Source organism: Xiphophorus hellerii, chromosome 6 (assembly GCF_003331165.1).
Source record: "Xiphophorus hellerii strain 12219 chromosome 6, Xiphophorus_hellerii-4.1, whole genome shotgun sequence".
Taxonomy (NCBI): Eukaryota; Metazoa; Chordata; class Actinopteri; order Cyprinodontiformes; family Poeciliidae; genus Xiphophorus; species Xiphophorus hellerii.
In genome coordinates, this window is record NC_045677.1 from 8,725,353 (window position 1) to 8,738,740 (window position 13,388).

A 13,388-nucleotide genomic window follows, 5' to 3' on the forward strand; every position below is an offset into this window, starting at 1 on the left:
CTCTGGTAGATAAGTGTCTAAAAGTCACAACGGTATTCAAGAAGTAAGAAATTTAGGGGAAGGCGTTGCTTGATACCAATTGGAAAGTAGAAGTCTTTTGCACACAACTGATGCTGCAGTAAGTCATTAAATAGATAAAACAGAGAAGGTTTCTTGTTTTACTGGCTGTGTGTGAATTTGCATAAATATAGCTGCGCACAAAAGCAAGTCCAGACAAGAAAACCTCGATATGCAAATCTGTGGATGGAGGAAGAGGAGATTTCAGAGGAAAAAAAGGTGAAAATAGCAGATTTCAGTTATTTAAAATGGCCCAGTCAAAGTTCAGGTCAGTATCTCATTTAGAATTTGTGGCACACAAAATAAAATATGATTCATATAAATAACACTACTGTCTCATTACTACAACACTGAAGTACTCAATATCAATATAGCAAGAAACTACAATAAATAAGGTGAAGCACGTTTTGACTCTTTATGCTTGGAGGATATTTAGCTGACGCTTGTTGTTTGACGCAGTACAAACATGTTTTAAATGCTGAAAACATAAGCATGCCACACTTTTCAGAGTGTAACTGAAACTTTCCCAAGCACAGCATGTTGGCCTCAGCCACTGTCTAATCATGCTTCAGATTGGTAGATTGGGAGAAAGAAGTCCATTGCACTGCATCGAAGTGAAGTTGTATCTTGAGAAAAACAATGTAAAGGTTTAATTTTGTAACAAAAAAAAAAGAAAGAAAGAAGTTTCTTAGATGTGGGTAACGATATTTCTTGTGCATAGGACTGCAGCAGTGTGGGATCACTTTTGAAATGGCATAAAGGAATCTCTAAATTCCTTTATGTGCTAGAAAAAAACCTGTGCTAGAAAAAAACAGTTTTTTTCTAGCACATAAAGGAATTTAGAGATTCCTTTATGCCATTTCAAAAATGATCCCCAAAGGAGTGTGTGTTTAAATTGTCATGTTTGCCAACGAAGCACCTGGAAATATCCAACATTCATTCATTCAAAAAAAAAAAAATCAGCCGCAATCTGCATAGTAGCCTATTTTTTCTCCGCTGCGCTTCTTCCTTTGGGCTTAGAGAAATCCCCTAACAATGTTTAAAACTATGCACACAACAAATTCACTTAGTTCCTAAAATCATGTCTTGGAAGGAGAGGGAAAAGAATTTCTAGGGTGAAGTGCAAATAAGCAGGAGAGAAAGGTTTCCTTTTTCTTTCTTTTTTTCCCCCTCCTCCCTGCTGCGTAGCCAATACCTGTTTTGCACAGTATGATGTAATCCTCTCTTTCTGTTAAATGCCACACGGAATAAGCAGCGCTGACCTTGGGAGACAACAGGGGCCGGATTTGAGGGTATCTTTTTAAAAGCCCACCGGCGTAATCGAGTGAAGCGGCGGGATGGCCGGCTTTGATGGCGTCTCCGGGTGCAGAGTGTGAGGGGGGTGGGGGAAGAGCGGGACGCAACGCCTGATCCGCACACGGAAAAACACGGGAACGCGTGGGCCGTTAACACACTCACACATACGCACAAAAAAAGAAAATCCGGGCACAGAGATTCAATAAGGTGAGGACACGGTGTGGAGAATCTGGGGGACCGGGAGGTTTTAAAGTAGCCACCGGCGCCGTCAGAGCCACAGTCACTCAGACAGAACAAAATAAGTTTGGGGGGTTTTTTTCTCGTCGAAGAAGCCCTCTGGTCCTCAAAGTAGCTCAGTCCAAAACGCCATATTTGATGGAGAATCAAGTCGACCAACAAAGCTGCCGCCCCAGGACATCATTAGTTCAATTTTTGGCATTGAAGCCAGCGCTGCGTTGGACAAGAAACCTTTATCATAAGCCGGTCCGGCTCCTGAGTGTTCTTTTCCTGCCTGTACCTGCGGTCTTCATGGCAACGGCGCGTGTTAATCTCCCGTTGTACCTGGCAGGCAGTTTGGACTATGAGTCGTATCCTGTGTGAAATCTTAATGTGGCAGAGTTTCCACACTGCAAGAGCAGCACGGATTATTAAAACAAGAGTGTGAGCGTGACAGCCGTGAACCCGGCATGTTTACAGTTCTGTTTATTCTAGTATGAACACATGTTGTATCGTAAGAGTGGAATGATCAGTAATATCTGTCTTAAATGTTTTCCCCTTGCCAGTAATCTTTGTCGCTGCAAAATGATAGACTTCAAATTGTTTGGAAATGGCCTTATGACCCCAGATTGATTTCCCAGCAACAGTTCATTCTCCATGTCTAAATCCTTAGCTGATGATCAAATAATCAAGGATATTTGATTGACAAGCCCAAGGCTGCTACTTCCTCTTTCAAGGCTGCATACAATGTGTGCACGACTGGTCTAATAAAGATGTTTTTGACTAATAAATGGTAGAAAGGAATAGCAAATATGAATGCAGCCTCGAGCTAAGAGAGTGGAGAAACACAATGGAAAGCTAAAGTTAAAACTATATCGTCACTAGCAGCTCTGAATGGATTTAACATTTACAGCTGTATCTGAATGATTATACACCATTATCTTACATTTTGTATTTTCATAAATCCCCTCAAATGTCTTCCAATTATCTCAGATCGGGCCACGGGGTAATGATGCAGGAAACAACACGAGCATTCCTCTGGGGCGTTCCCTAAAATGTTCCAAGACCAGAAAGACGGCACTTGGTCTGGAGGGTTCTTGTTCTACTCCTAATATACCAGCTAGGAAAAAAAACCCCAAAGAGGGACAATAAGGAGGCCTGATCAGATACCCAAAATAAAATGTCCAAACAAGTTTATAGCTTGACAAGATTGAAGCAGTTGGTGACCTAAAAACAAAATTAAAGCTGCAGAACTTTTGGGAAAACAAATGTTCATTTTTTTTACATATTAAAACTCACTATGTCGTGACAGCATGAAACGAGACGGGTAACTTGTGGGAAAAAATTGAGCTCCTTTGCCTTTTCCCAGTGCTAACTAGAAACAACCAATTAAAACCAGGAAGCGGGGCGTGCTGTGGTGGCGCAGGGGGTTAGCACGCCCCACGTTTGGAGGCCTTAGTCCTCGTCACGGACGTCGCGGGTTCGGCTCCCGGTCCCGATGACCTTTGCCGCATGTCTTCCCCCCTCTCCTCACCCTCCTTCCTGTCTGCCTACTGTCGAAAAAATACGAGCCACTAGCGCCGCAAAAACTCTTCGGAGAAAAAAAAAACAAACAAAAAAAACAACAACCAGGAAGTGAGTCTTAGCGCTGTCAATCTCACTCCAAATGGCGCTACTCAACTCCTCCCCCCTTGCTCTGTCCTCTGCAGCTCCGCAGAGCCTGTTGTGAATGCTAGGCGAGTTAGCATAGCCACAGAGGCCGTGGGATAAACGGTTCTCCTGTAACGGTAAGTAGTTTCTCCACCATTTGCACATTTAGCAGCAGGTACATGATGATGACTGACAGCGTTCAGGGCCTCCCCCTGGCTCTGACTGGTTGGTGTTGGTCAGAAGCGGTGCATTTCTTCAGACGGCAATATTAGCGCCAGAAGGAGGTGGAGGAGATCGATCTTTTCACAGATGATCTGTATCGTACTGTCACGACATGTTGGCTCTTTTAACCAACACGTCAAAAAACATAGATTTTTTATAAAGGTTAGACACTGCAGCTTTAATGAAAACTCTTACTCACAAAAATATATCAGATATGTAAATGGTGAATGATCTGTACTTGTTTAGCATTTTTATCAAGTCCTGAGTTCAAAGACGCTCCCTTGGATTTGCAACTTTGTAGTCTCCTTTGCTTTTCCCTATTTATATCTTTTTCTACCACATCAAAATATATATAAAAAATGTGTATGTACGTATTTTATCTTCAAACAATGCAAAAGAATAGGCTGATAAATCCAAGTCCTGGATGCAGCAGGCTAAAAAAAAAACCACACAGCAACAGGAGTGTAAATGCGTAGGCGAGGTTTTGCACACAGGCCTGTAGAAAGCCATACACGCTAACAACACACACACACACCCACACACCCACACACGCCTACACAGAAAGAACCCTGCCAAGGCTCTTATCAGGAACCTTCTTCCTTTAAGGAAACTTGAACCACAGGGTATTTTATCATGATTGTCATTGTCAGTTTGCGTTAGCTTTAATTCTTCTTCCTGGAACTAATCTTCAAATCTGAGCACGCTGACATGACATGCTTAGCCAGTGTATATTTAAAAAATGCCTTAATGAAAAATTTAAAGCCACTCAGATCATGACTTTGAACATTAAGGCGCAACTTTTAGGCAATTTACTTCCCAATCAGTCTGCTCTACAGAGTGTCTTTTAGGGATAAGATTTAATCAACGATCTGCCTGCTCAACACGTGAAAAGAAGAGAGTATGATGCATTGATTTTTTTTCTCCACTTTCTTTAATAATAATAATAATAATAATTTGATTGCGACGTAGAAGAAGTCACACGGTAGCACTGTTAATAGAAAAGCAATTAGGCCAGTGCATGTCAAGGCTCTGTCAGAAAATGTGATGCAATCTGACAGTCCAGCTGCAGATGGAAATAGTAGCTGATCTATGATAGCAGAGGCGAGTTAAATCTATGCCTGAATGTTTGATGAGATGCTTTCCTGCCCTGCAGGACTTTCCTCTGCCGGGCTGCAGCTGCGAAAATCCTGACAAGACCTGTGGGTCAGAAAGGTTCTGAAAAAAAAAAACCCTCCTCCGTCTCCTGCTGCACAGAGAAAACAGCCCTCCGTGTTTGTTTTCTCCTTGAATTTTCTGATAACAGGAACAACAGAGTTAGCAGGGGCATAACAAAGTAAGCCGCTTCCGCAAGTTCGCTTGGTGACTGACAGCTGGGCTCGGCTTCGTTTGTTCTAATGAGACGCTGGCCCAACCAGTTCGGTTCTGTGGACCGCAAGGAATTATTCCCACATGTTGCTCGCGCGCGAACAGAATGCAGGAGAGTTGGCGAATTGGAGGAGGAACAACAATTATTGCCCATATGCATCCCCGCCCCCCCGCTGCGAGCGCGGCGCGTCCAGCAGGCCGGGCGTCCCCATATGTTGGAGCTGCTCTGTCTGTCTGTTTCTGGGAAGCGTGCGAGCCGCCGCGAGTTACTCACTCTGGGTGAAACGGGGAGGGTTGTCGTTGACGTCCGTGAGCTTCACAGTGACGGTGGTGGTCCCGGATAATCCGCCCAGGTGGCCCCCCATGTCTTTGGCCTGAAGGACCACGAGGTACTGGTCCTGGGTCTCCCTGTCCATATCAGGGATCGCTGTGCGCAAAATCCCTGTAAAAAAAAAAATAAAAATAAACAAATAGAAACACACACACACACAAAAAAAAATCAGGTCCAAGATGAATTTTTACAATAAGTTGGTAAAACAAAACAGTAAAAGGTCAAGACTTATGCCCGAGAGACTAAAAGCTTTTTATGTTGTGTTCAATATTTATAAGTGATTACCTGTTGGTTTCAAAATTGTTTTATTTTTTATTAAAGGCCACAGAATTGTGATTTTTTTTTCTTTTTACAAATGTTCCTTTACAAGTGTGTTCAGATCAAGACTTAAGTAAAAACAAAAAAGTGAAAAAAAGAGCACAAGATGGTAGAGAACATATACAAGTTGCCATAGACAAAAATAAAAACGGTTAAAACTCTCTAAAGTATTACTTTACTCTAACTCTATTGTCTACAGTTAGTTTTGAGACAACATGCTTGGCCCTAAAGAGTCACATCATGGAAGGGAAGTTAAAATACGAACATACAATCACATTTCTGACACTTTCCTTCATTCGGCTCAGACACAGAGGAAAAAAAAGAAACTGTCTAAGCAAAACCCTTCGTGATCTTGCTTGAGCTATCTATCCTTTCTCAGCCATGTCTCTAGCGTTGACGATTTATTCGTAGATGAGTGCTTCATCATTTTACAATATTTTACCAATATTGTGCCGCATAGCCATTAAGCATTTTCTTTTTGCTCTTGCATGAAAAAGAAGAGTAAGAATGTTGCCCTGCCTGTAGATGTCCGTAAATCGTCCTATATGAGGGGCTTTGAGAACAACTCGAACTGTGTTAGGAAGTAACAAAACAAAATTCAAGAATCCTTTATAAAAGTGGCCAACTTTACCAGGAGAGATCAAGAACATAGAGGAAACAAAATGAAGATGGAAACCACGAGAGAATCTAAAGCTAATAGAAGACATGACTGACTGGGACTAGAAGGAGGGAATATATAAATGAGTATAAATAGTTTAATAACATGCATGTACTGTAGGTTCCAGGGAATAGTAGAGGTGACGAGACGGTGACAGTGGAACCCCATGAATAAGGTACCACACTGGCTAGTACTGTAAATATCTATTACCCATGAATACCTGCGGCCCTCCCTAGAAATATTTGCTAAAATATCTACTTTCGGGCATTCAAACACCATAATATGCATTAATGTACACAGTGGAAACCATGCAGAACCACAGAAGAAAATATTTGCAGTCTTTCTTATCCCCACTGTTGGGGGTGCAGCCAATCAGCACCAACGGAAATGAATGGCGCTCCTGGACTGACCGCTTTGCAAATGCCAGTCAATAGCATGCCAAGCGGCACTGCGCCAAAGTATTTCCCCTTCCTGAGCCGCATGTTCTTTCAGATAGTTTAGATCAGGGGTGGGCAATCCTGGTCCTCGAGGGTCGGTATCCTGCAACTCTTAGATGTCTCCCTGATCCAACACACTTGAATCCAACAGCTGAATCACCTCCTAAGTGCAGTCAAGTTCTCTAGAGTCCTGCTAATGACCTCATTATTTGAATCAGGTGTGTTGAAGTAGAGATGCATCTAAAAGTTGCAGGAGACCGGCCCTCGAGGCCTGGAGTTGCCCACCCCTGGTCTAGATGTGTGCTGAATGAAGAAAGCAGACTTTGTCAAATATTGCAAATGTAAACGAGCCAGTTTGATACTGAGCTTTGCTCCCATTTCACGAGAAAGATGTGACTAGAAATGCTTTTTTTTGTTGTCAAAAAGTGATTTTAAAATAATACGCCTACTGTGACAAACTTTTTTTTGTGATTCATACTTTCAATATGAAAGGGCTCAAAAATGTAATTATATTTCCCGTTCCAGAAAAATCCTTCATCTATAGTGAGACTTCATTCAACCTCATTTGCATTGCTTCATACTGAATATGTTGTAAACATACTGAAAGTGTTTTTACACCTTTTTGTGCCACAACTCTATCACTTTGTCAGACAGAATCCCGGGCTAATTACCACGCTAATGATTAAAAATCACTCATTTACTTTTTCGTGGATCAGCAACGTGCCGTTAAAAATACCGTTACCAGATGTTGTGATCAGGCTTGATGGATTATTGCAACGTAGTGGGTTCGCATTGACGACTGGGCTACTGTAAACTACTTCAGTGTTCTTCTCTTGGAGCATGAAAACGGCAAACACAGCTGGCTGGAGCCGCGCCTCGCATGAAATGTTGGGGAGAAAACTCCAACAGACAGCTTGACCTTTTATTAATGACTTATTAACATTTATAACAGCACATTTGATGGCCCATTATGAGCCGAGAGTGTCATGGCCCCTTTGTTTAAGACTTCATTAAAGCTCCGTTTACACGTGTTAGTAACTCGTTAATAAAATGTTGTGCATTTGTTTGATTTTCACGCCGAGTAGCCTCCAGCTAGAAATGCCAATAATGTTTTCTAAAGGCGTCGAGTCCAGATGCTTTGCAGCTCGTTCTTTTTAGAAACGTTATGAACTGCTCTGCTGATTTGACATGTTGTAAAATTATTAGATGTATCGTATAACTAGTAAGTTCATTGGAGCTATTTCTTTGCTTGTAATTATTTTTACATCTCTAGTCATAAACTATCTCTAGTTTCGGCTTCATATTCCAGTCTGGATACAGTTCTTATCGCCATGGGAATATAAATTATATTGATTTGAGAATTTTAGTTGTTTTTTTTCTTGCTTTTTTTAAACTATTCTTAATTGTGGATTTTCTCTTACAGAGTCCAAATTTTACAAACAGACTCAAAGTTGGTTAAATCTGCACCTTGTAGCTTTTTGTATCTTCAGTATTTTTCTAACTGGATGTCTGAGCACTTTTCTTGGAAGAATGAGATCACTTTAAAATAATTGGTTTCATGGGATGGAAACAGCTTTGAAGCATTATTCCATAAATTTTAAATAGGGTTAGGGTCAGGACTTTGGGGAGACTCATCAGAAAGCTTAATTTAACTCTCCCAAAATCTGTTTTGATGTGTGCTTTGTAACGTTGTCGTGTCGGAAAACCCAATTTTAATGATCTAACCTTCACGGTTCTGTTCAAATGGAGAGAAATTGATCAGAAACCACCGAGGTTCAAAATGGCGGAACACCAGTGTCACTGGCTGCACCATCTTCAAGCTGGACCGAAATTCATAGCATTGACGCATTATGCATTGACGCGCATAATGCCAACTTCAACAAGAATTGAAGACTAGCTTAATTTTCAAAGTCATACCTGTCAAGTCTCCCGTTTTGGCCTGGAAACTACCATATTTTAGCGCCTGTTGTGTTCCCGTATCAGTATTTAAGCCCGTCGAAATTCACCCTTGACATTGGAAGGGGGAGAAGATCCAGAAGGAATTAAAACCCAATTCTAATTTTTAACTCTCTGTTGTAAAAAAAAAACAAAAAAAAAATTCCACTCCAAAACAATTAGCAGCTTAAAGAAACCGTTAAAAGCACATTCATGTCTGTTATGTGTGGATGTAAAAGTTCTGAGCGTGAACGTATGTCAGCAGCCTCGCAAACGTGTTCATAACTGAATCCATTAGTTACAGCTAATAAAGCCCCTGTGTGTAAGTACCTCATTAGAGAGAGGTACCACTACCAGATAATGCAGTTAAGACTCGGAGAGAACAGGACAGTGATTTTGTTTGGGCACTTAATTCATGCAATCACAACCGGCCACTGAGCCGAGCCGTAAAACTGTCAGCGTTCCTTCGTTGTTATCTGATCATTACCAAAGGTAATAGAGTCATAAAGTACTTCCACGGTAATTAGAGTGCTTTTATTCTGTTTGATGGATAAAGTTCCACTTAGGGATTCGCTTTGGTATTTTTTCCCTTTTTTTGAGGCTCTTCTGAAACCTTTGGCACCGTGTCAAAAAAGCACCGTCATCAGGCCGGAGGCATGACACTTCTTCCTGACACGTTGACAGCTTTCCTGACATTTTGGAGACCCTCTGTTTCAATTTGACAGCGACAACATACGACTTCCTCTCTTGTTGACGGCTAGTAGAAACACGAGTTCGGACACACAAATATAAACACGCTTCCAGAGAAAAGCTTAGATTCGACCGCCATTGGGACGGATGCCAGACGTTCTGGCCTTTCTTTGGTTTATTATTGAGTTTCCAGGGTGAGCCGATTGTAAAACTAAAATTTTTATTATTCTAAAAAAAAAAAAAAATGGATGTATAGATTTGAGTTCGCATGGATTTTTTTAAATCCATGTAGTAAAACAGGCACCTCCACAGTTATTAGACCAGAGTTCCTTTAGCAAACCACATCTCGGGTGTGAGATCTTTGTAGCGATCAAAAAGCTTCTGGCATAATTCTGGCTGAATATTTCACCAATTTCACCAAAAGATGTAAATCAGTGATCCCAAACACAGGGAGAAAGTGGATTTTGAATTGACAAATCAAGGTCCTAAAAAGGGCCTATCCAAAGCCCTGACTTCAAGCTTATAGAAACATGTGTGGACACCAATTATTTAAAACCCCTGTCCACCTCAGGAAACTAATCAACTTAGAAAAACTCTAAAAAGTCTGGTCAAATATTGAGCCAGAATCATTCTGACGGCGACTAAAGGAATGGCGATCAAGGTGACGACGTCAAAGTTAGAAAAGAAGAAGTGCGTGTACATTTCATCTGGGTGGATTAGAGAAAATCTACAATAAATTCATATTTGTGAAACCAATCATGTCACCCTGAAAACAAAAGAGCTCAAATGATCCATTAAAAGACCAAAATGAACGACATTCGTGTCAAGTTTATGCAAACATTTTCCTACATCTCAAAGCACGGATATAAGAAAAAAAAGTTCATATAGAAGAAAAAGAATGAAATCAGTCCATGACAAAAGCCTGGCATGCTGACAGAGAGCAAATTCTCATCTTGACGCATCGTTCGACATCGATCACCTCCTCTCCGTAAACGACCTCGTTCTGCCACACTTTATGCACATGGCTTCTTGCTGCTCATGTGACCCGACCGCTCCAGGTAAATTGCATTCAACGCGGGTTCGTTGCTGAACGCTAACAAACGGATACGTGAACAAACAGGGGAGTGTCCGAGTTCATGATCTGAAAGCAGAACCACAGAGAGACGGTGGGGATGAAAATGGCAGCTACAAACGGGGAGGAAGACGGCAGACGTGTCCGGAATACTCCGGCGCGCCTGGCGACACACAGTCACGGCTAAAACGCGCTGTGTGGCTTTGGGCTTAAACTCCGTATTAGCATTTCAAAACGAGCTGCAACTCCCGTATGTCAAGGCAATCAATTACTAGATAAAACATGTTGCTAAACAAAAAAAAAACAAGAGTACTGCCCACCTGCGATCCAAGAGGGTAAACTAAAACACACATTACACACAAAAAAAAAAGAAATAAAAAGAAAAGAAACATCAGATATATTTCACTGTGAACTAAATCCTGAGTGCTTCCATGCGGGCTGTCTATCAAAGCGACATCTGAAGCGCCGGGCTAAACTTCATCTTGGAGACAACTGAACTACGACTCCACTCGGGGGATACAGAGCTCAAAAGCAAACAAAAATAAATAAATAGAGAAAGAACGCACCCGCCGCAGCACCATAAAACTTTTTGCCCTTAGGTGACACGCGTGCCCTTAGGTGACACGACAGACAGATTCTTTGTCTCTTTTGCAATCCGTTCTGCATTACATTACACAAATCGTTCCTGAAGTCTGTCATAAACATGTCACTTTTTTTGTGTTTCATCATGCAGGGAATAACATTAGACTGTAGCTTCTTTTTTTTGGTTCTGCAGAGCTTAGGCATATCATTAAAACATCTAGGTATTTAACAGAAATAGTCGCAAAAGGAGAGAGGTGAAGGGGTGCGTGTGTGCGTGGGTGTGTGTGTGTGTTTAGGATGGAGGTGGCTTTCATTAATATACCTGCAGGGGCTAAATGTGTGGAAACCTGAGCTCAAGAAATCTCTTAAAATACATCTACAGTGCAATTAGTGTCTCTGCTCTGATGCAGTTTGCTGATAAAAATAGCATCTGATGAAACCTGGGGATACGAAAAAAGCACTAGATGTGATGCTGGCTTTACAAAAAAAGACAAGAATTCATCAAGCTACAGTGTAATAAATTTAAAAAGGACTGGAAAACAGGAAAACAAGTAAAGTCATGCTGCTTCTGAGAGTGAATTTCACAGCCACTGCTTAGGGCTGGACAATAAGTCAATAATAACATACGTCGCGATAGACGTGATCAATATTAACAGATGTAAAAGTTTCAAGAATTTCACTGAACTCGGATGCAGAACCGCACAGAATTCTGGGGGATGTAGGCAGAGGAAAGGCCCCAGCTGAGCAAGGTGGGTGGCATTAACTAACTCACTCATGTTTTGGTTACCTAGCAACAACCTGTTGAGTAAGTTGCGCAGCAGCAATTTCAGGTTTCTCCACCGTGCCTTAAAACCGCTTCAAATTAAAAAAACAACGTGGAGTGAAAACCGTGGATAAAAATGGAAAGGTCACCAGTTGGTCAGCATTTCATATGTTCACAATAATTATCAACATCGACTGATGTGAACCGCTTACAGTATGTTGTGAGCTTTAATAATACTTGTTACTTCAGAGCCTTAACATTTAAGATATAAAACCCTAAAAATGTTGTTTCTGCTAAAACGCAGGTGACAAAGAGAGGCTATACATCCATGAATATAACAATGACAGAAACCCTGTCGTGTAAAATGTAGACATATTTAACTTTTCTCAAAATGTCTGCAAGATTTACAAGAGCACAGAGTTGCTGATTGGGCAGGATCCAAACATTTTAAATGATCTGGATCTTTATGGTCGCATGAAAGCAAATTCACAACATTCCAGTTTCCATGTAGTCAAGAAAGAAATGCTCTTCATGATCTGAATACTGATTGCAAAAGTCTATATACTGATTTAACCGATTGTTATATTTGAAAAAAAAAAAACACTTTTTTATTGCGGAAATATTGCTATTTCACAAAACGACAATAGATTGCACTTAAACTGTTGAAACGCATGCCATTTTTTGAAATTGTGCTCAATCATAAAAAAGTAAAGACACTTTACTCAATCCTTTTATTCCCCTCTTTTTCTCTCTTGCCACTTAGTGTCATTAAAGAACTGTGTCCTGGTGTTAAAAAAAATAACTGCAAATCGCTCCAATCCGCTGGATTTGTTGGCGTCTGCGTGCATTTGCTGCAATTTGCTCTGCTATTCTCAGGCAGAAACGGAGGGAATAGCATGCGCAAAACAGCTGCGAAAAAGGGGCGAGATTTTACCACCTGATGTTCCCTCCGTGTGTTTGAACGAGCGCAGGAGGGAGACGACAAGTAGGGAAGACGGATGAGTGAGTGTGACGGGGGAACGGCAGAACGCAGGGGTGGGAAATGCATTAGACACAAAGTATAAGAAAGAAACCCAACTGTGTTTGAACGCTTCCACACACACGCCAACCAGCGTTCACGTACGCGTGGGTCCTCCAGGCCCCATCTATCCACACAGATATATCCTCAGAGCTGCATCTGTGCACTGATCATCAGTCAAGACTGAATTCACTTGTTTGCTCCTCAGCAACTTGGGCATGTTTGATTTTCCGCAGAGCGTGCAGGAGTGTTTGCTTTCCGACATCTGTCCATCCTTTCAGCTTTTCTCTGCACCACCTGTGTGCGTGGGGGTGTGCGGGCGGGTACGTGTGCGTGCACTCACCTGTCTGGGGATCGACGGAGAAGTACTGCTGGCCCTGCACCAGTGTGTACACAAGCTTGGCGCTGTTCCCGTATGTCGGGTCATCAGCATCTGTCGCTGTCACCTGGATTATGGACGTGCCTGCGGGGGAGGACAGAGGAGGAGAGACAGAGGAGACGAGGACAGGAAAGGCAAGGGGAAAAAAGGAAAACGATAAATAAGTGAAGGAGGAGGATGAGAATCAAGAGACCCAACTACCAACCGCACTTTAGGAGCGTGCGAAGCTTCGCGTGAGGACAACCTCCGGTCTTCTCCCCGCTCCGTTTTTCAATCTCTTTCCAACACCAGTGTGACAAATAGTTCATTTGGCCCGCCACACACATCCCCGTCGTCGCCCTCCTCACTCCTGCCAGTCACCTACCTCCCCTCCCTCCATTCTCTCTGTCTCACTTCATT

General features: G+C 42.0%; 1 protein-coding gene across 3 annotated transcripts in view; it reads right to left on the reverse strand.

Annotated features, from left to right (window-relative positions):
* The window catches only part of cdh24b (cadherin 24, type 2b), a 226,333-nt gene that overhangs the window by 83,263 nt on the left and 129,682 nt on the right, over positions 1-13,388 (reverse strand). For all 3 annotated transcript variants that reach the window (XM_032565534.1, XM_032565533.1, XM_032565535.1), the window contains 2 exons: positions 12,954-13,073; positions 5,081-5,248 (listed from right to left, as the gene is read on the reverse strand). In XM_032565534.1, coding sequence (XP_032421425.1) covers positions 5,081-5,248; positions 12,954-13,073 — 288 coding nt within the window. The remainder of the gene's footprint in view (positions 1-5,080; positions 5,249-12,953; positions 13,074-13,388) is intronic.